Source organism: Perca fluviatilis, chromosome 17 (genome assembly GCF_010015445.1).
Source record: "Perca fluviatilis chromosome 17, GENO_Pfluv_1.0, whole genome shotgun sequence".
Taxonomy (NCBI): Eukaryota; Metazoa; Chordata; class Actinopteri; order Perciformes; family Percidae; genus Perca; species Perca fluviatilis.
The window spans coordinates 20,092,435-20,115,854 of NC_053128.1; the positions used below are offsets into that span (position 1 = coordinate 20,092,435).

A 23,420-nucleotide genomic window follows, 5' to 3' on the forward strand; every position below is an offset into this window, starting at 1 on the left:
CATTTATTCTGTTATTTCATAGATATACATTCTGATGACTGATCAACGAAATAGTCTGCAAATGAAAAGCAAGTTGTTAATTGCAAAAAATAAGGCTGTTAGGTAAAATACAGAATAAGTGATCTCAAAACTACTTAAGTGAGGCACAGAGTAAATACTAGGAATACATCCAAGTGCATTAAAATGAACAGAAACTGAAAGGACTTTGCTCTGCTCACCTTTGATGTACCATTGCACCAAGGTGGTTCCCTACTGAGAAAAGCGAGAGGAAAGCAAATCAATTAACATGTGAGAAATTATCTGAGATCATGGTTAAAAAATATTTGAAATATCTGTGAAAGTGACGAAGCAGCAAAATGAAAAACAATGAGTCATGGCTGAAGGGGACAGGTGCAGATGGATATGGTCCTGCCAATCCTTCGTGTCTGACCCACAGCGGGGGGGATTTCACCAGCATGGTAATCAGGCTAGTGAGTGTTTGAGTGAGTGTTTCAATCAGAGCCGTTCAGAAAAGAGAGGCAGCAGCCGGGTCAGTGGCTGCTGGTCCTGAATTGGATTTTGACAGGTAGCACCATGCAAAGGTCCTGCAGGGTCAGTGGAGGATGTCGTGCCATGGACGTGAACACCTGAGTTGATATCTAGCAACTTGAAATCAATTTTATGGTCGTTTGAACTGATTTCACTTCTTCTGGAAATGCACCAGGGTTAACGCTTAAGAATGGAATAGCTATGAATATAAAACAGGAGGTGTAGAAAATTCATACAGGGACAAGACCGTAAGATAAAACGGGAATGCCTTGAGCCCATTTGTATACTTGTACATTTGATAACTAAATGCTGAGAGCTAACTGCAGCAATACAAAGTTCTGTTATTTTCCCTATATTCCGGGACAACCTTGAAAAGAGAAAAATTGAGAACAAATTGTTGCAAACAACAGTGCGTCAAACAAACCTAAACCAGAGTGGCATATCATTTATCTATCCATGCATTCTGGGCTGAACTATCATACAAACAACACTGACAAGATAAGGAGGACGGGATAAATGACTAGTGTTTCCACTTCATGGATATGAAATGGATCAAATCTTTATGTGGGACACTTTTCTCACTACACTGCAGTATCAGATACTTATTACTCCATACAAACATGAAAACACAAAACTATGATTCTCAATTCAGATTGCATTTGTTGTGGTTTGTTATCCCTCACTAAAGGTAAAGTTAAGCTTAAAAAAGGTGCCTTGTGGAGTTGCTGACCACTAGTAATGCTATTGAGCAATGTTTTAATGAGTTTTTTATTTTATTTCTTTTATCTCAGGTACTCACATGAGGATGCACATGCATACAGACAAGCAAGTGGGCAACACATTTTTGCCAATGGTTTCATACTTCCAGATATTCCTGATCTACAGTTAGGGGTAATGCACAAACAAACAGCAATGCACCGCAAAGGCAGGAAAGAGGACCGCTATCAAGTAAACATTAATATAAACTGCAAATTTAAAAAAAAAAAAAAGAACAGCTTTGCAAATATTTTATGAGCAAATAAATGCACTCAACACATTTGTTTGGTGAGTTAACACTGAGTTTAAACAGAAATCTTTACAAAAGATAATCCACATACTACTTTAAAGTCAAACTGCATTATTATTTAAAGTGACTGGGCGGCACGTTTATTATGTGGGGAAGACTAGCCGTTTGGAATACTTTTCCACTTTCTTGTACAATCCTCACACTGATTTGTTATTTAGTTTAGTTCATAGGTAAAGTTTATGACTGCAAGTAGGAAAGTTTTCTAAGAACAAAAAGTTGTTTACCAGCAACAAGGGGACAGTCCTCACTGAAGAAATGTTTTCATTAGCCAAATATTTGTTATTGTTACGTTGTTATAGTTTATTTAAGCACATTTTACTAATTGTATTGTGTTTACTCTGCACAAAATCCCCTGTGTGAGAATGTATGAAAAAGGTCAATAAATTATGAGATGAGCTACGTTCAGACCATTAGCCATTAGAAGTTGAGCCTGGCCCAACTTTTGCCAGCAATGACTTATCTGCGTGATAACTTTCTGATCTGTAAAAAGAATTATCAACTACTGTGCAGCGTTTTGGCATCTGATAATCCTTCCAGTCATTTTCAGTCTAAATGTGGTTTTGTGATTAGCGGGCTGTTTCCACAACCAATCAGAACTTTGTAGGCAAGATTAAGAAAGGGTAGTCATCTTTATCTGCCAGAGCCAGAAAAATAGCTGCGATTATGACCAAGTGTGACCAAGTGTGGCTGAGATCGCAGCTGTAGGTTATATGTTAAGTTAGAGAAATAAACTTAAAATTGGCACATTTCTTTAATCTGCATGAAACATTTAAAAAAAAAAAGGTAACTGCTCCAAACAACCACTGCTGTAGCTTGTGTCTGAAAACTGAAACTTATACTTATACTGGTAGACACACTGGTAGGTCACTTGCTACTGATTGGTTAGGGCAAAATAAACTTTCCCAAACAGAAATGGCAACATGTCAGATTGGATAATGAAGTGAAACGAGGGTGGTTGGAGCAAAGCCTATAAAACAAAAAGGAAACGCACAGTTTGAACAGTCGGAAGACGGCCACTTTTCTACAGTGAGGGATTAAACATTGAGAGCTTTTATGTAGCAGGATGGTGTTTTCACAAAGGTGCCCACATACATGTTATGCAGGATAAAAGCTAAAGCAGCAGAGCGTGGTTTGAGTATTTAAATATACCAGAATATTCTGCAGACATGCACCCATGATTCTTCTTTAATGGAGCCTCCCAACAAAAGTATTTGACACGATTGTACTTGTATAACCGGAGTGACAAACATCTTGAATCTTGTATGCATGTATACTGAAAGCTTACCTCCATTGTCTAGTGAACGTTTTTGGCCTCCAAAACCGTAGAGAGAGGGGTCTATGACTGGAGGGGAACTGTTCATGTTGGGCATCTGGTCTCCTCCCATCTTGGCTGCCATCTGGAGACACATAACAGTAAGACAGATGGAATAAGGGTGAAAAGTGGATATGCAATGAAATTCTCTTATCTCTTTGAACATACTTTTTTTTTCCAAGACCACCCTTCATGAAAAAAAATGACAAACTTGCTTTTCTTCTTGCTGAAAGGTGTCAAGTTTGCTGCGAAGTTGGGCCTTGACAAAGTAATCTGTTGCAGGGTGCCATTTATTTGTCAGCAGCAGAAAACTGCACTTTGTACATTACAACAACAGCTTGAAGCAGTCTGCTACAGTTCTTGTTGAGACTACAGACGCTGGTGCTTTCCTTGAAACATCCGTGCCAGCTCTCTGACTAAACTAATTTTGTTATGCTTTCACTGACAAATGACACAGATCACCACAGCACACGTCAATTCCTCAACAGGACTTGATTTGCCAGTAGACGAGTTGCCAGAAAGTTTCGACTGGTATGACTGCTACCTAAAACAATGACACAAAAAATACCTTCCCAGCTCTTAAATCAAGTGTAGGCTAGGGATGGACGACATGGCCTAAAATCCATATTGCGAAATCTATTGCAGCCTCTTGCGATAACGATATATAAATTATAACAGAACAATTTCAGAACAGGTTACATAGAACCTAAGGAAAGCCAAACTGCTAAATGTTTTTTTTTTTAAGAGAAAGAAACGTAGTATGTAGTTTTGAGAACATTTATTGTGCAAAACTAATTATACAACATAATGTTGCAGATAAATAAAATTCAAGTAACTAGTTGCAGAGACTTTACCAAAGAAAAAGCTTAAAGTATTGAGTTTCTTTCCTTTAGTGCAAACCATTCTACAAGGCACTACACTTAGTTTAAGTCCTTGGGTCTTAAATGTCACCCAAGATGCAGAGAACAGGAAAAACTGGTGTCTTCTTAGTTAAGGAACAGACACATACTTAAAAACATATTTCAAACAAAGTTTCTTACCTGTAGCGTAACCATTTGGTTTTAAACATTTTGTTCTCTTAATGAAGTGAAAACTGGTGTCTTGTTAATAAAAGGAACGGATACTGTGAATTAGGGAAATACTTCCAGTATTAGGCAGGGCTATTTTAAATAAAGAAATTTCTTCCAAGTGTAGCGCACATATACTTCAAATGAAAACAAAGTGCAAAATGAAAGCACAATGTTTTTTTTTTTATAAAAGATATAGGCACATATACGTCAACGGTAGCATAATGAGGGTCCCTACATGTAAACCGAAGCATTGACAACTTTGTAAGTGTACAGACAGTTTATTAAAAAGATAGATTATAAATACAGTAGCATTCATGTTTACATGCGAGCGCCATCTTGGAAAACAGTCATGAGTAGACGAATCATGAACGCTGTGTTTGAGCTTTGTTAATGGTTGCACAGCGTACACAGACGCACGAATTTCGCGGGTAGATTGCGTCATCAACATGCATTATCTCGACAGTGCAATATAATTAAAACCTCTATCTTAGGTTTATATTGCATATCGTTTCTATCAACCTTAACAACGGCAGTACTAACTTACCCTAGTCATATCATGTAAGAACCATATTATTAAACCTTTAGTCAGTGTTTACTTTTGCGGAACAATCAATACGTGATTAGGCCAGGGAACAGTCACTGGCCTGTACATGTCTGGCCACTGCGGACACACATTTTTCTACTCGTTTCTCCTATAGTGATGGAAAGCATCCAACCCTCGGATATAAATTCAAGAAGAGTGCACTCATTTACATTACAGCTTAGCTAAAAACCAATCTATGTCTACTTTCAAAATCATCCACTTGCCAACCTAAAAGTAGATACTCGTGTTCTGCAGTGATGGACATTTAAATCTTCAGTTACGCTGCACAAGAACGCCAACAGCATTTTCCACCACCCAATAATCTGCCACCTTTGCTTCCATACAAAAGTATAGCATTTCAGAAAATTACACAAAATTGACATCTGTGCCTGACGGGAATTTCTTTCACAATATGAAAATATAGTGTCGGCAATTAGAGTCTTCCATCAGCTTCAGGGATGATTATCTACTTCGGAGCCCACCAGTGGAAGCGAGAGGGGAGAAATGGAAATAAGGAGGCAGAAAAGGCAGCAGATGTGGGGTTGCTGTTTTTTTTAAATGAAAAATCCATCAGTATACACAACATTCATTATGAACACTAAAGGCCTTTACACACCGGGGACGTTTTTGTCATATTTTCGAACCATTTCCGTCACGACGTAATTTTTTCCGAAACAAGGTAGAGTTTTCTGATCTTTCGCGACACGAATGAAGACATCAACCAATCACGTTGTGTTGTTTACTTATGAGGATCATAAAACACGGAGGCTGCGGTCCCAATCACAGACCGTACAGACAGAAAACTTTACTAGTCCTTTCAACCTTGTTAAGGCAGCGTTTACCAGAGACTTTCCGTTTTTACCTTTCACAATAAAAACCCTAGACATATGATTTCCAGAGGGAATTAAATTCACTATTTCGCAAAAAGGAAACTCAATAAATGAGTCCCTCCAGGATTTTGCGATGACGTGATTGCAACAATTCACGCAAATGCAACCGATCACCGTGAATTCGGTGCGACTCGCAATTTTGACCAATCACCGCAACTTTACCGCAAATTTGACTAATAACCGGAGTCAACCAATCACAGCAGTCCCACGTGCCAGACTTTGCGTCAGTATGTGACTGAGAGCCACTGACCAAGCGGGAGTGAGAACTGGTAGACGTAACCATAGACCGTATATAAACTGGACCAACAGATCCCGTTGTTCTGGACAGAGACCAGTGAAGGATATTAGAAGCACTTTTCTGGTGAGCACTGAGCGTTACTGCGCAGCCTCCATGAGAGAGACGACGTAAATGTGACGTGAGCAACCTGTCTGAAAGTTGTAAGTCTTCTGGTAGCTGTGCCAAGAGAAATCTCAATCATTCCGAATCTTGCAGAGACGGAGGGCATAGGTATATGTAAAGAGATAACATAGGCACAGGCTAATTATTGCTAACTAAAATGCTAGTTAACATTAGTAATTAAACTTAAAAGGGGTGATAGAATGATTATATAGGGTATTTTACACTGTTCCTTAAGGTCTCCTAATAGGGTATGTAACATTGGTTGGGCTGAAAATTGCCCAAATGCTATTTTATTAGGCCCTTAACTAGGGCTGGGTACCGAAACGATACGCGAATTTCGGTTCGTCATTTCGGTTCCGACTGAAATATTTTCCCTCTGTCGCTCTGGACAGCGGCAGCCTTTTTTTTTATTTTTTTTTTTATTACATATTTAAAACAATATATTGTTAAATTTAAATAATTTTCAATAAAAACAAAACTCCATAAAAAGCCTCTCTTTTATGTCAAGAATCGGTTTAGGAATCGGAATCGTTTTAAAAGTACCGGTTCGGCATCGGAATCGTAAAAATCCAAACGGTACCCAACCCTACCCTTAACTACCCTGTGAATATGGCTCTATTTGGAACAAGAGCTTTTCTTCCAAATATGATATGCTCATGAATATTCAGAATGAGCTACGTGCTGATTGGTTTGAGCAAACTACATAGAAACATATGGGAGACTCGACAGCAGGTCTCATATTTCAGACACTGCAAAGTTATACATTGTTTATCGGGCTATTTCGTTATTAAATTTACTTCTGAGACTTTTTTTTAGCGAGAAATCAACTATATAAAGCTCAAATATGGGCCGTTTTATGAAAATTGATGACCAATTGCAAATTTGGTAAGACTGTGTGTCGGAGTTCAGCGGCCGGTGCTGCCTGTGTTGCTGCCTCGTCGCCTGGCCTGCCTTCCTTCACAGACCCCGGCCTGCTGTGAGGTACTTGGAGCTCCGTCACGGCAGCCCACAGCACTCCATTGTTTTTTGCGCTAATGGACAACCAAACGCTGCTGCCCTGACAGAGCTCCAGGGCTTGCAACTCCCCTCTTCCTGCTAGCTAAATGCCCGGTGTGTGTGAGTAAGAGCGCGGTCAGCGAGCTTGTTACGCCAGCAATCTCTTACCACAGTTCCAGTTAATCTTTTAATGTGTGCAATTATAATGTGTTGAGTTATTTAAACAAACAATTGGGGAAATAAACGCCGCTTGTCATATTTGAGCTTTACATAGTTGAATTCTCGCATAAAAAAGTTTCAGAAGTGAATTTTGTAATGGAATAGCAGAGATCTGCGTGACCTAGATTCAGAAGACTACCTGATCTCAGGTCAGTTGTGTAGCAGTATGTAAATGTTGGGGCGTGACCGTTCTCTTAATACACCCATGGGCGTGACAAAGTTACAGGTCTTGGGAGGTCGACGTCAACTTCCAGCTTTGTTGAGATTCGCCCGTTTTCAGCGGCAGTTTCAAAATATGAGATTTTCATAGTAAAGGTGAGTCAATAGGATTTTGAGCTTCTATGCATGTCCTATTTACCCACCGAACTATGACAGGGTAAAATCAGTTTTGCATTCTATCACCCCTTAAATGGCTAATGTGAGTCGAAACTGCCTGCGATCTTCTCCTGTACTATACGGTAATTCCTCTACTATGCGACAGTAAGTCGCTTGGTTATGACACAATCGTTAGCCTATTTTTACAAAAACGTCTGCTATGGAGCCATAACGTGAGGTACAAGGTAATGGAACCTTTTATACATTGTCGTGTTTCTTTAGAAATAAACAATGGACAAATAGAGTCTTTAAACGCTTCAAATGTAAAGTTATTCGCTGTCAAAGTGACGTCAAAATGAATGGCAGTCAATGGAATGCTAACGGGAGGTGATCGTTTTGTAGCATCAAAATGGCGCCATAGGAGGTTCAAGTTCTGAAGCGAAGCTTACCCCCATGGACGTAACACACTTACATCACCAAATTAATTTCCTTGTTTCGGATATGAATACGTGCGAGACATGTGTGACTCGAACATCTCACGTTTACCAACAAAACGTACAGCAAAAGACCATCCTGCCAACCTGTATACATTTTAACATCAATGTACGCTGTAACAATTTTTTACTTTAAAGTCGTTGAAAGCTGCTGCTGTTTCAATTAGGGCTGAAAGTAATGAGTATTTTCATAGACTATTAATCTGTTGATTTTTTTTCTTGATTAATCGTTAAAGGGGTGATAGAATGATTATATAGGGTATTTCACACTGTTCCTTATGGTCTCCTAATGGGATATGTAACATTGGTTGGGCTGAAAATGGCCTGGTTGATATTTTATTGGCCCTTATGCATCCCTGTGTTTTGGCCCCATTTGTAACAAGAGCTTTTCTTCCAAATATGGTATGGTCATGAATATTTAGATGAGCTGCGCGCTGATTGGTTGAGCCTTAGCCCCGTACACACACACGTAGAGACGCGCGCTGATTGGTTGAGCGAATCCCCAATACACACATTAGAAATGCGACAGAATCTCATATTCCAGACACTGCAATGTTTTCTTACCAAATTCGAGAAATCAACTATATAAAGCTCAAATATGGGCCGTTTTACGAAAATGTATGGCTAATTGCAAATTTGGTAAAACTGTGTGTCGGAGTTCAGCTGCCTGTGTTGCTGCCTCGCCGCCCGGCCTGCCTTCCTCCACAGACCCCGGCCTGCTGTGAGCTCGATTGAGCTCCGGCACGACTGCTGCAGCCCACAGCACCTCATACCCGCGCAAAGTCACCGTTTGGGCTAATGGACTAGCTACCAAACAACGCTGCCCTGACAGAGATCCAGGGCCTGCATCTCCTCTCTTCCTGCTAGCTAAATGGCCCGTGTGTGAGAGCGCGGTCAGCGAGCTTGTTACACCAGCAATCTCTTACCACATGTTACACACATGTCACGCCACTTAGCTATACAACATATAACTATATGTTTTATAAAGCTAACAACGGTGTCCGATTTCAAGTTAATTAATATTTGTGAGCTGTAAGGGTTTCGTTAGCTGCGACTGTCCCTTCAATCCTATGTGTACAGATTGCGGCTAGTTAGCTTCATTTTTGGTTGTAATTAGAGTATATTTACAGTTTGAATTTCGTCACGCCACTTATACAACATCTAACTAAAAGTTTTATTAAGCCAACAACGGTGTCCAATTTAAAGTTAATGAATTTTTGTGAATTCCAGAGGAATTCTAAGAGGAGGCTAGCTAGCTCTCATTGATAGAGCTCCATCCAGCCGCAGGCTCTATCAATGAGACTCACGGACAAGCGGCGTTTATTTCCCCTATCATTTGTTTAAATAACTCAACACATTATAATTACACACATTAAAAGATTAACTGGAACCTGTTGTAAGAGAATGCTGGCGTAACAAGCTCGCTGACCGCGCTTTCACTCAAATACACCGGGCATTTAGCTAGCAGGAAGAGGGGAGTTGCAGGCCCTGGAGCTCTGTCAGAGCAGCGGCGTTTCGTAGTTAATTGGCCCAAAGCGGTGACTTTGCGCGGGTATGAAGTGCCGTGGGCTGCCAGACGTAACCGAGCTCAATCGAGCTCACAGCAGGCCGGGGTCTGTGAAGGGAGGCAGGCCAGGCGGCGAGGCAGCAACACAGGCAGCAATTTAATGGTAAAATAGCATATGAACAATGTATACAATTTCTGAGATCTGCACGACCTAGATTCAGAAGACTAACTGATCTCAGGTCAGTTGTGTAGCCTATGCAAATGTTGGGGCGTGACAAACACAGACTAGAGCCAGATGAGGAGGAGTTGCAATAGTTGACGTCAACTATGAGGCTTGTTGAGATTCGCCCGTTTTCAGAGGCAGTTTCAAATAGTGAGATTTGCAGAGAAAAGAGGTGTCAATGGGATTTAGAGGTTCTATGCATGTCCTAGTTACCCACTAAACTGTCATTATTCAACTATGACAAGGTAAAATCTGTTTTGCATTCTATCGCCCCTTTAATTGTCTTAAAAGAAATTACTCAACCCGACTAATCGATTATCAAAATAGTTGGAGATTAATTTAAGAGTTGACAACTAATCACACACACACGGTGGATGCAGGGAAAAACCGGAGATGAGAGTACACAATGACCTAAATTGAGGAAAGCTACGCTCGTTATTGTAAGTGCAATGATAAGTTAAAGTCCAATAAGTAATGCTACTTTATCAAACCGTATGAATGTGTGTCCCAGCCCAGGATAGGAAATTAACTAACAATGTCAACAATGTCTTAAATCCACCAGCCATTTTCATATTATACCAACATTTGCAGCATCCTGAGCCATTTTGGTAAGGTTACTAGGAAAACCCAGAGTAATTTTAGTCTCCCCAAAATAAGTTTTACTTTTTTTTTTTTTGAAGTATAGTATACCAACAACAAAAAAACTAAACAAAAATCACAACTTTACTTTGCATGCTCATAAACATTTGCTACAAAAGGAGTCCTGCAGCAGTCAGGTCAAGTATTGTCATGCAGTCTGGTGGAGGCCTCTGGGTAAACACCACTGTAGGCTGGACTGGCCTCCAAGACCAACTCACTTCTTGAACGCAATGTTTGCTAAGTGAATAGGAGTAAAAAAATCTAAAAGATCTTTAATAGTAACTACAGTCAGGTTTCATACTTTAAGCCTTAAAATATGTACTGAAATGTCAGATTTGTCTAAAAATAAGACAACTGAAATCATGTGACATGTGCTCACATGGGAACCAAGTATGTATAGTTTATATTTAGGGTCCAAGAACATCTTGTACATTGGGCACTGTGGAACAACTGTTTTGTCAGTGATCTACACTACTCATAACACTTCTGCTCTCAATGTGGTCTTTACATTTTACAAGAATGTGTGTGTGTGTGTGTGTGTGTGTGTGTGTGTGTGTGTGTGTGTGTGTGTGTGTGTGTGTGTGTGTGTGTGTGTGTGTGTGTGTGTGTGTGTTTATTAGTTTACAGAGGGTTAAGGTATTCATTATGTTTAGGACCAAGATAGAGTAGGTACATTTAGTGACAGATAATTAAAAAAAATAAAAGAATATAGATCAGAAGATGCAAGCAGGAGGCATAATGCAAATATTTGAAAATCAAGGTCTACTGCAAGGGTCAACATCTTGTGATTATAGCTAATGAGTTAATGGACCTTTGCACAATTATGTGCTTTGTTTGACCCTGCTCTGATAATTGTTCAATTAAAAAAAAAAAAAAACGTAGTTAACATGAAATTGGAATAAAGCAATTTCAGCTCATGCATCTTAAAGATTTAAATGTCAGTCGCTCTCACTGGATGTAGGGAGAGTAAGGAGAATCCGGTGACTGCTATAACTGCATCTGTGGGAACCCACACATCAGTATAAAGAAACATCCAAACAAGGCCTCCACCTCCCATCTCTCAGAATTTTGCCACGTTGATGTCATAATAACTAGGGGTGCACCGATCCGATATTAGGATCGGATATCGGCCCCGATATTGAAAAATTAGCTGGATCGGGGATCGGAAAAATTAACAGATCCAAGGGCCGATCCAGTTTTTTTTGTTTTTTTCCTCCGTCGCAGCACCAAGACCCCTGTTAACTGCGTACCCTTCTCACTCATGGTAGTAACTTTATAACAATTAATAACCCACAACTAACTCTCTTTAAAAGGATAAAACACCATAGCATATAACAATTTGTGAATTAAATAGTTTCTAACACTAATAATTTTACATTTACAAATGTAGCTACACCGCCCAACGGCAAGCTGGGTAACATTATAGCTGCTAGCCTAGCTAGCTAGCCAGGTAGCATAACAGTCCGTTAAGCTGGAAGAGGCTCCGGTCGGTACTGCACATTCAAGAACCAAGAAGAAAGTTAGCTAGAGGATGAAGAAAGACCGGAGATACACCAGAACAACGTGTGCTCAAGAGAGGAGCCGTCTGTTGTTCCGAAGTTTTTGGTTTCTAAAAAAAAATCGGACATAATTTAGCCACTGTTGTTGCCTGTCGCTCTAACGTTACCGTAACGTCACTCGGCCGTGCTAACGTTACTGTGCTAACGTTAAAGACATGTCACTTCAAGCATGCAGCAGAGCAACGTTATGAACGCAATCCACCTCCGGTCCCGCTATAGACCGTTGAGAAAGACGGGTTCAGAGCAATGACTAAAACTCTGGATTTAAGATGTCTTGCCTCGCTGAAATACGTCTGCCAACCTACTAACGTTATTCAAACAGCTACGTTCAGTCCCCCACTACAACCTAACTTACCTGTGGCCAAGGTAGTGTTTATACAACTAGCTTACAACTATTGTTTTGAAAGGGAAACAATGTTAAAGTTGTTTGTATGTGTAGGCTATTCATTCGATTTGAGTTTATTTTACTACTTACAATAAAAATAGTTTAGCTTCTGTAACCGTTTCATGGATTCTCCTTAATATAAAGTTATTGTATAATGTCTTGGAGCCAAACCCTTAGTAATTAAAGCTTTTAGTAAACATGACATTAACATGTTTTTGTGATATACTATGTACTCCTGACAGTAGAATAAGCCATTATAAACCTATATGAAGGTGGCCCATTATTGAAGGCCCATTATTTATTTAAATTTATTTTAAAAAGTTTGATTACATTATATTTTCGATTTGAATGCACAATTGTTTTTTAAATAACAAATAAATAAGAATTCAATACATTACATCTATGTTATTTTGTCTTAGTTAGGAAAGTAATGTTTAGTTAGGAAGGTCTGGTGGCTTTAGTCTCTTCTACATGGTGGAAGGAAGGTATAAGGTGGAAGGTATACAGTTTATTATTAATTCCGCAACGGTATCGGATCGTATCGGGTATCGACAGATACACAAAGCCCTGGCATCGGTATCAAGACTGAAAAAGTCGGATCGGTGCATCCCTAATAACACGCAAAACAAGAGGACTTCCCTTTCCTATAAAGCACATATGCACTTGCATGTTAAAATCCACAATGTAACATCAGCCACAAACAATTTGGCAGAAATACATAGGCCTAGCTTTTAATGAGGGCCAATATGTGATTCATTTAGATGTTTATCTTTGATAAATGTCAGTATATATGGCCTTCTGCAATTAAGGATGCAAGAGTGAAGGAGATGCCCACAATTAAATCTTAAACTTATTTGCTACTGCTGAGAGGCCAACGTTAAACGTTCCTCCTCTGGTGGCAGCTTTTTGTTATGATCTGAGACCTTGTGAACACCGTGTCGCATACATGTGACAAAGTGGATGCATCATGACAGACACTGATGGACAGTGACATGTCAAGTTTGTATCTTTGTTTGTATATAACTGATGAGCATTATCAATGAGCATAAACTGTAATAAAATCTATTTGTGCACATATTTTATGAATTATGGCTTGAAACATGCAGGGACACTATTAATATCTAGGTTATAATCTACATCGGTGAAAGCTCAACTGGTAGCTCTATGACTAAAGTCCAATTTACACACTATTAACAGCAGTCAGTGGTATACTAATCTTTTATTACAGCTCTACTTTTGACAATGGTGGCCAAACTAGAGTGACCATCTCTGCTACAGTCACCACCTGAAACTAAGCAATATCAGGGAAACAGGAGAACAGAACTGCAGATTGTATTTTAAAATTATATTTTTCTGTTTATTTTCCAGTCAGCAATGGAAAAATCCAAGTGTGCTCAACAGGAGGAGTGGAGGGGGGCTTATTTGAACAGATGACGTTACATTAAATGGCTTTACTCCAACGCTGCCTGTTATGGTGCAGACACACCAAACAGACGGCAAAGAACTAGTGGCGACGAAGGCCGACTGTGGCATCTCCCCACAATGCCTGCATTTTGGCAAAAAAGTTTCACTTGAACACACCGCAAAGATTACAAATCGATAGCCAACTAGCATGTACGTTCTACGCCTGGGTGAGAGGAAATACCTCTCCATGGCAGCAGTAATGTATTTGTCATTCCAAAAAAAAAGTAAACCGGATATATAAATCATTCCTGTGATACATATCACAAAACAGCATTTGCTGTCCTGAATCAGCCAGTAGCAGCACAGAGCCAACGGTCCTTCTGCTTCACCCTCCGTCAGGACGACGGCAAAGACCGGAGATCAGCATTGCAGAATTGTTGGCACCCCCCCAAAGAGGTTTTAGCCAGTCCCAAAGGAGAATCACCAGTGCAAAAATGATATGAATTGAGAAAAAGAAATAGCAATTCAAATCCTTAACAGCAGTTTACCAAACAACCATTGAACAAGCAGAACAAAAATGATGATTTTACCAGTAGTATTTAAATATAATTTTTTAAGCAGTTTTGTTAACTGGGGTTTCATTTACCCAAGCAAAATAGACAGTTTTGTTCATCCAATTGTCAAAAATGACAGGCACATGCATAGATTTCTGTCAAATAAGTTAAGACTCTTTGCCTTTACTGTACGCAAACCGATCATGCTTGTAACTGTGGTGTCCATCTCCTCCCAAACCCGTCCCTACAACCTATTATATCAAATAATTATTCATTTCTTACACTGCACTATAACTTATTCTTGTATTTGTATCTTATTCTTTTTAGCCATTTTAATTGCTCTTTAATGTTTTATGTAAAGCACTTTGAATTGCCTTGTTGCTAAAAAGGTGCTATAGAAATAAAGTTCCCTTGGCTTGCCCTACAACCTCAGTCATTCAGTCACCAGGGCATATGAACGCTTTTGTCTAGTGCCTGTCAGTCAGTCACCAGGGCTATAGAGAACACCTGTCTGTCTCAGAAGAGTAACATTAACTGCTACGCAATCTCACTATTATATTATATTGCAACAAATGGTGTGTGCGTGAAGTTTTAAAAAGTGTAACCACACTTGTGTCTGCTTTACCGGCATTGCCGTGTCTTACTGTGACTTTAACAAAACCGCAGAGTCAATGTAACTTTCGCTCTGTGTTTGTGTGTCGGAGCAGAGCCCCGCTCTCTGTGAAATATGCAGAGAGGACAGAGAAGCTTGCGCTTACACGCTCTTACGTACCGATATTTGGCACTGATTGATTTATGCATTGGTCCTGGGTAGTACAGACGTAATTCTGCACTTGTGTACCGATATCGTGAGACAACTTTTAACCTCAACGAGAAATATCGTAATGTTTAAATATCGCGAGATCTCGTGGGACGAGACGTTCAGGGAGCTTTCACAGCGGTGGTACGAGATCTCATCACACCTCTACCACATTATGTTCTTATTTACAAATTAAATGTCAGACTGACATGTGATGTGCATTCTTCTTAGAAAACGATCAAGTTTTTATAAATGTTTGATATATTGTCTCTAGAAGTGTATTATTCACCTTTTGTTTTTGTTAAAGGAAAAGAAAATCACAATACTATTGAAATGCAATACTTCTAGAATCGCAAGGAATGAAAATCGCAATACAAATCAGCACCCATGTATCGTGACAGAATCAAAAGCATATCGTCCCAGCCCTAATAGGGTAGATAAAATCCCCAAAAAATTCTCTTTTTTTCCCCCCAATAAACGACGTAATTTGTTAGCACACAGACCAACGGCCTCCTGTACAAAACAGCGTGTTTAACGCTATTAGGATCCCCAAAACCGAGATTAAAAACAACACTAAACAGGAGTTAAGAGGAGACATGCCGTGAGTGTTGAGATTTATAGCATGTAACTTTCTGTATGGATCATAGTATGGTTTTAAGGTGAAGTTGTTAATACATAATATTTCTGCTCTGGGTAAAGTCAATCGGGTATTGTATCTGCTGAATCATAACATTTATTTGACAAACCAACCAGATTTAACTGACATAGCACATCATAGGACACACTTCATCTGTATCATCTTCTAGTCTGGTTTGGTTAATATGTAATAAAATAGCTCATAAACCTTTGACTAGTCTATTACTAAACCCAGCAATCACACGCTGCGCCGTCACATCCTGCGACACTCACCACCACAAGTAAATTATCAAACTGTGGGAAACACTGTAGCTAGCTTGCTAATTCCACCAAACATGCCTCCATGGTACACTGGTTACAGAAAATGAGTCGAACAAAGTTGTCACTCATCTGGCCATAGCAATGTGCTTTCCTACCATGTGAGAAGAGTGTGTGAATTAAACATTGTTAAATTTTACTAATGTAGCGGGGGGCCCCGCCGGCTGGCTAGTTTACTAGGGGCATCAGTTCTCAGTCTAGCACCAACCACGGTGCAGAAGGACGGAGAAAGAGAGGTCTACAGTCTTTTAATTAAGTGTTATGGTATAGGACATAATCATATCTTTATTTTGTAATGTGTGTAGGTATGTAGATCTATTAAAAGACATGTCTATATTGAACTAAATATACCTACATAGATAGTTATTTATTGTTATCTCGTACTTTTACCCTATTATGGACATAATAGAAAAATAGATATTCCAATAGTTCGAACCTTTTGACAACCCTATGTTTATTGGATTGATCAGGTAAGATGGAAAATGACAAGAGCCTTCCATGTGTGCCTTATAATACATCATATATGTGTGCCCTCTCTGACTTCAGTTTGCATGCTTCCTCACTTCCGTTTGTCTTCTCGTGCACTATTCGCTTTAGCTGCACAGCCAATCAAATTGATTCCTCTCAGTGAGAGGCTCTCACCAACTTAACATGTTGAATCGGCCGGAAAAAAGTCGAAAAGGGCCGGCGGTGAGTGACACACCGCAAAAACTAGTGCGACGGACATTCACCGGCCGACGATCTTCTTGGTGTGTCAGCACCTTTAGGACACACATTACCACATACGCTAGCTAGCTAGCTTACACAAGCTCTACTAGCTAGCTTACTCACATTTATTATCATACGATTAAAAAAACGCTATACGTTTTATAAACAAGCTTATTAAGTTAAAGAAGGGAAATAGGGGAGTCTAAACGTAGGACTACATGTGATCACCGATTAAGCTCTCAGTTGAGTCTTTAACTGGGGCAACAGCCGGTTATAGTAAAGCTAACTTTATGACAGCGTGTCAGGAAGCTCCGTGGTTCAGGATTCATCTCTAGCTAAACTAAATGTTAGCTTTAGTCACGTTGCAGGTCAATCAGCAGGGTATCAAACTTGTGATAGTAAGTTAGCAAGCTAAGCTAACTGCAACTTCTGTGGCTTGACAACAGGTTGCAGTGTGTCGACTTAACTTACTAAAGTTACACAAACTTCGACATTATAAGAGGCCTTCGTGTTTCGCGTCAAACATGGTTTATGTGGTCGTTTTGGCAGCTTTGACACGGTTACTTAACGCGTCTTCTGTCTCGTGTAAACTCTAATCTGTCCTCTCAGCTATGCTGCCTCGGCTACTTAACGTTAGCTTGCTAGCTTGCTGGGTACATGAGGAGTGTTTGTAGTAGGGGGTCCGGGGTGCCCCGACCAAAGTACCGCCCTGCTTCGCATGCAAACACGCTGTTTGTGGTCCGAAAGAACTACACTTGTGTTCGCTGAAGAGCATTTTACCTGTCTGACCCGGCGTATCGTGTCTGCGAAGTCATCTTTCGTTCCGGGCTGAGCCACCGAGGCCTGTCCCTGAACCAGCTCCGCCATCATCATCATCCGCCTCGGCAGCTGAGAGCCACACTTAAAAAAAAAACAGCACACGTGCCAGGCCAAAGCTCCGCGAGCCAGATGATCTCGCGAGTTGATCGAAAACCACAGATGTAGGCTAGGAAAACACTAACCATGACTAAAGAGGATGTTTTTTTTCTATTTTTGTACCATATAACATACGACATTTTATAGGCCTATAGGCCTATATAATTTCGTTATATGGTACAGTATACTGCACATACAATAATTCAACTACACTACAGTTTGAACAAAAGCCATATAATGAAGGGGAATTCATTGCAACCATGACTAAAGAGGATCTTTTTATTTTTGTACCATATAACATACGAAATTATATATATGTATGTATATATATATATATGTATGTATATGTGTATACGTATGTGTGTGTATATATATGTATGTGTATATATATGTGTATATATAGGCTGCCTGTGGCCCCCTACAGTATATATAATGAATATATAGCATAATATCATTTTGTCATTCTTTTCCCTACCAATACAATGGTAGGGAAAACACTCTAACCAAAATATATTTAACATTGGCATGAATAATCATAATGTTATGTGTGTGTGTGTGTGTGTGTGTGTGTGTGTGTGTGTGTGTGTGTGTGTGTGTGTGTGTGTGTGTGTGTGTGTGTGTGTGTGTGTGTGTGTGTGTGATCTTGTCATTTCTTTGTCATCCGCAGATTGATTTTAACTGGGGTGGAGGGTCGATTTAAATTGTGAATCAGATTTATTTATTTTTTTAATTGGGGATTTTTTTTTTAGGCCATATCGCCCAGCCCTACTTCCTAACACAGAGTATGTCAGGCAGACGCACTGCTGACAACCATGCAGCTAAACTAATTGATGTGGTGGAGACTTGGGGACTGGGAAAGTTGCTGCATGTGTCAACAACAATGTACGCAACATTGTGGCTGCTAACTCTCCAAGACAGGTGGACTTGGACTTAGTCGGCTGATTGTTAACGGTTAATAACAGTTAACACGGGCGGGCTATCGGTCAGGAAAAAAAAATCTAAATAAGCATCCCTATTAGGATAAATAAGTGTCATTTTTTACTCAAACATTAAGTCCTGTGGGATTGTTGGGAGTGTTGTTTGGCCCTGAAGCCCAAGTAGTTGCGTGAAGTCACTACCTCAATAAGTCAAAAAGCAAAAGGCTATGAATCTGAACAAATTTAGGTATTGCCCTTCTCCAGCTGACCATCCCAAAAATTCACCAGAATACAGGAAATCACATCTACCAAATTCTGAATTTGGTAGATTACCACCCCCTCCCCGTTTGCACCCACTTTTGCACAAATAGGGTAGGGGGGGAGGGTCCTTAGGGGAACAGTAGTTCATAATCCTTCACTGTATTAATACATAACCTCACTGTATCCATTCATAATGTAACATTATAGCATGACATTTGTGTCAATAATCGCCAAGCACAGGTGACTCCGCGTGATGGGAGGGGGCCCCCTAATCAAATTCTGCTTAGGGCCCCCAAAAGGCTAGGGCCGGCGCTGGTTAGATGCACATAACACATCAGATGTGTAAGAAGGTATTTTGAAATACTGACAACTGGAGTCATGTATTTTTTTATGTGTAAATACACTCGGCCAATTAAGTTTATTCTGATATAATTAGGCCTATACTAAATTTGCTTAATTTCCAGCATTGAAATATAGTAATTGAAATACTGTTGAAACAACAAATCAGCTATAGATCAGCAGCAGGCCTTGCTCAAGGACTCTATGGCAGAGAGGGTGCCATGTTGAGAAAAACAGAGATCACTGACATACATCTTACAGTCCTGTCTCCAGAGCCCCATAGATGTTTTAAACTGACTTTTGCTATTTCTAGTCCTGACATTGCAAGCTGTCTTGTTAGAATAAAAACTAAAAATCCCATCTGATGGAACAAAATGAACATTGAGGAATATTGATTTTCTTCCTTTCTGCTGCACATGTGGTAACATCTATTGTTGCACATCTGGAAAATGCCAGCAGCCAGACAGAAGAAAGTAAAATTGCTGCAAATTTTCTAACTGTTTATGCAAAACAGTTCCTGCTCCATAAATTGTATCCAAACCTCAATGAGCAAAATCGGACCAGTAAGGACTAAAATGAATGTGTGGTCCAGCAGAGTTAGAAACAGTTTAGAGTTATGTAGTGTTTGTGAGTGTCTAATAAAGCTTTTCTTCAGGATGAATGCATTAGGATACTTTTCTTAATGATGTACAGTGGTGCATACTACTGATATTACAGTAAAGGCTCAAATATGTCAGATCTCTTATGTCCAAAAATATAATTTAAAAACATGAAACAACATAAGCAATAAGAGGAAATGCACCAGCCTGAGGCTAATAATAAATCAGATAACATATGTGCTGTTTCTTTACACCTAAATAACCGTCTCCCTCTATGGTTACACATATACAACATGCTCATGCAGCTGCTTGAACAGGGATGATTGACCTCGAACTTGAGACAAACAGATTGGCGTGCTGCGTCTTACAGACATTCGTACAGATATCAATTTCCCTTCCCTGTCAGCCCCTGGGCATGTTATCACCTCCAAAAAAGAAGCAGGGAAATTAAATGGGAGCTGAAGGCTGTTCCCAGACCAGCACCTCTAAATGAAGACCTCTAATTTAGCATGACTGAAGTATGATCTCGGCCCTGCTAACATATTGCTACCATGTGCTGTCCAATGTATTCAAGGTGGCTGGGAAATGATTTTAGGGCTCTGGTATCAAAGGGTAAGTCAGGTGGTGGTCGTCATATACAGCCAAACGATGCATGGTCATGGACGCAAGAACACACACACCCACGCATCCATGTATACACGCACGCACGCACACACACACATCCATCTGGTCAAACAGCAAGAAAGTAAAGGCAGTTAAAGCAGATGTGGGTCTCTGGTGTCCTGCCAATCAAGCAGCAATCAAACTGGAATTGACCAAGTCTGTGTGCGTGTGCGTGTGTGTGTGTGTGTGTGTGTGTGTGTGTGTGTGTGTGTGTGTGTGTGTGTGCCTGTGCCTGTGCCTGTGGGAGTGTGTACGTGTGTGTGTGTGTGTGTGTGTGTGTGTGTGTGTGCCTGTGCCTGTGCCTGTGAGTGTGTACGTGTGTATGTGTGTGTGTGTGTGTGTGTGTGTGTGTGTGTGTGTGTGTGTGAAGCTGTGGTTACCGTAGCAGGCTGATCATGTGTCACACAAACACAGCTTCCTCCCTGTCATTGTCTTGCAGAGAATACACTCTTGTTCCCAGGGTTCACTGTCGTCAACAGAGTGTGTCTCTTTAGGAAAGCATTTGGTCTCTAAAGGATAAAAAGTTAAAGAAATCATCAATGTGTGCTGAGTAATTGATCCACTTTTCTTTTCATTTCAATGAAGTGTATAAGAAAATGTGATGTTTTGTGGTCAGGCAAGTGGAATACATGACTAGCTGGACAACCGAGCATTTAGAAAAAAGAAACATCAATATTGGCACACTTACTCCTTTTAACTACTGAGCTTTTACCTCCTCCTTTCTCTTCCTCAATTTTAAAAGAACAGGCCATATGAAACTGTAATTGCTTTATAATTGCCACGGTTCTGCTATGGGCGTACATTTCTAAAGGCAGGATACAAGAAACGGATAGTGTTTCATCCAGAGACCTTTGAAGTATCCCTGCACAGCTTTCATTCATGAACAAATTGTTCATGCAGAGGGAAGCAGTGAATACAAATGTAGTGGCTCTAACATATTCATACTTGATATATTTGAAAAACACATTGGACAAAATACAAGCCAAATCAATCATTTAAATAATTTCTAAAAACTCACTTTTAAGCCCTTTTTTAACTATGTTTTTAATCTGTTTCGGTTTTATTTTTTGTATCATCCTAAGTAGCCTATTTTGTATTTTACTGTTTAATTCTGTGATCTATTCTTACATTTTTCTGGTAGTCTAGACTTCTATGGCCACTTAACATTGTTGGACTCACGGTGGACAGTAAAAAAAAAAAATCTAATCAAAATTGATGCAACAGAACAAGAAATATCATCTTTTTTATTCCAAACCTTCTTTTTCCTCGTCAAAAACTGGTGCCTACATTACCCACAATGCAACTTGAGCGCCGACAGCTTGGATGGAGATTGAGGTGTGTTATCCCTAGCGAATAATGTAGCCTTAAGGAGGGGACAGAGGTCTGTTTAGCTTACTTCTTTCACCTTCAGATGTGTTTCATTTCCAGACTTGTAGTCTTCATTTCCAGACTTGTAGTCTTCAGCCCCGACGCTGACTCAAGTGACATCACTTAAGGCAAATGATCAGCGGCAGTTAAATTATGTTTTTGTTAAGTTTGTTTTTATTTAAATGTGTGGTCAGAACTTTTGCCCTGATTCAGGAATATACACGTAGAAATGTTGCTAACTCAGTTTGGATCTGTCAGTGGAATAAAAAAATAAATATATGAAATGTAAAAACCAAAGTGTAAAGGTAAATTCCATGGATCTATAAACAGCATCAGGCAACCACAGACTGAAATAACAAAACAAAAGAGAGGAAAAATAAAAAGTGGATTTACTGCAAAATAAATTAAATCAAATACGTTTAAAAGAGTAAATAAAGAGAACAGGAAGAAAAGTATAATCAGGAGTGAAAGAGTAACAAACAAAAACTCTGACATGTAACATCCTGTCTTGTGAGAGAAGATTGACAGATGAAAAGGATAAACAGACCAGCTTTGTTCAATAATAGGAAATATACACTTCTACCTCCTGGTTTTTACCTCTCTTCAATTTTACTTTGCAGCCTCCTCCTCCGCCACAAGCCACTTTGCTTTGATTCAGCTCTGTATCTGTATTTAAAATCACTCAATTACATGGGATCCCGCGGTGAAAATTACGGATGTTTTCCACTATTTCTTTCCACCGGGACACCATGACCCCTCCCTGGCTCCAATAACCCCCCCTCCTCTTCCTTCTCTCTGTCAGTCCCTCTCGTCACCTGTCCTATTTTCCTCCTTTCACAGTCGCCCATTTTTCTTGATAAACATTCGCTTTGCTGTGTGTATCTGCAACTGAGAGGGAATAATAGGTAAATGGTCTTGTTTGTGAGCTCTCAGCACGGTGAGCTGACAAAGAGTGTTTTGCAGGTAACTCTTCTGCTTCAACCACACAACAAGTCACTGAAAAGAGTTCCCTAAGGATGACAAAAGGAGCTGTTCAAATCCAAACACTAGGTATGCACAACAACAGACAGAGCTGCAGAGATGGACAGTGTTTTTTTTTATTCATCCAAAGGAAAGCAGTGGTTGTGATTCTTTTCAGCACTTTTAACCCACAGCTTACGGGGGTCTGAGGCATTATAAAAGTGGAATCTATCTTTGATGTACTCTGTTGGTGTTGAATCTACTTTCAGATAAAACCCTTACCTACTGCTGTGTCGTTCATACTCACTGAGGTGCAAAGCGGCATGTAATGCTCAACCAAAGTCTACGGCTGGAACAGCTTTAAGGTGGCAATACATCCACAAGTGAGTCCCATTAAGCAAAACAAGCCTTCCTCTTTTCATACAAACAAAAGACCACAGATCTTGGTCAGCTTTATTTGTTGCTATGTTGTGACTCAAAGGACACAAAAACTAAAATTGGTACCACTGTGATGCATTAAAGGCTTTATTAAAATGTCTTAAAATGACCTTTTTCTTCACTAAGACTTTATGAACTTATGATTGTGATTTTTGAGCGAACGACAAAAGTAACTTCCACTCTATCTTATTTAAGGTGGCTAAGAAACACTGCCAGGGCAGAAATGGTCATTGGGGAAATTGGGGGCACACTGTTTGGTGTGGGCACACACAATATACAGTACAAGATGTGGTTATACCAAATCGTCCTGCTGCCCCTAAACAGTGTGTATGTTTAAATGATGTAGTAAAAGCAA

The 23,420-nt window shown here is 39.8% G+C and overlaps 1 protein-coding gene across 2 annotated transcripts in view; it reads right to left on the reverse strand.

The window, feature by feature from the left end:
- fubp3 (far upstream element (FUSE) binding protein 3) overlaps positions 1-17,507 on the reverse strand; it is a 30,035-nt gene extending 12,528 nt beyond the window's left edge. For both annotated transcript variants that reach the window (XM_039779756.1, XM_039779755.1), the window contains exons 1-3: positions 17,386-17,507; positions 2,880-2,991; positions 219-252 (exon numbers count right to left, since the gene is read on the reverse strand). In XM_039779756.1, the coding sequence (XP_039635690.1) occupies positions 219-252; positions 2,880-2,991; positions 17,386-17,481 (242 nt within the window). In that variant the 5' untranslated portion in view covers positions 17,482-17,507. The remainder of the gene's footprint in view (positions 1-218; positions 253-2,879; positions 2,992-17,385) is intronic.
- Between the last annotated feature and the right edge of the window lie 5,913 nt (positions 17,508-23,420).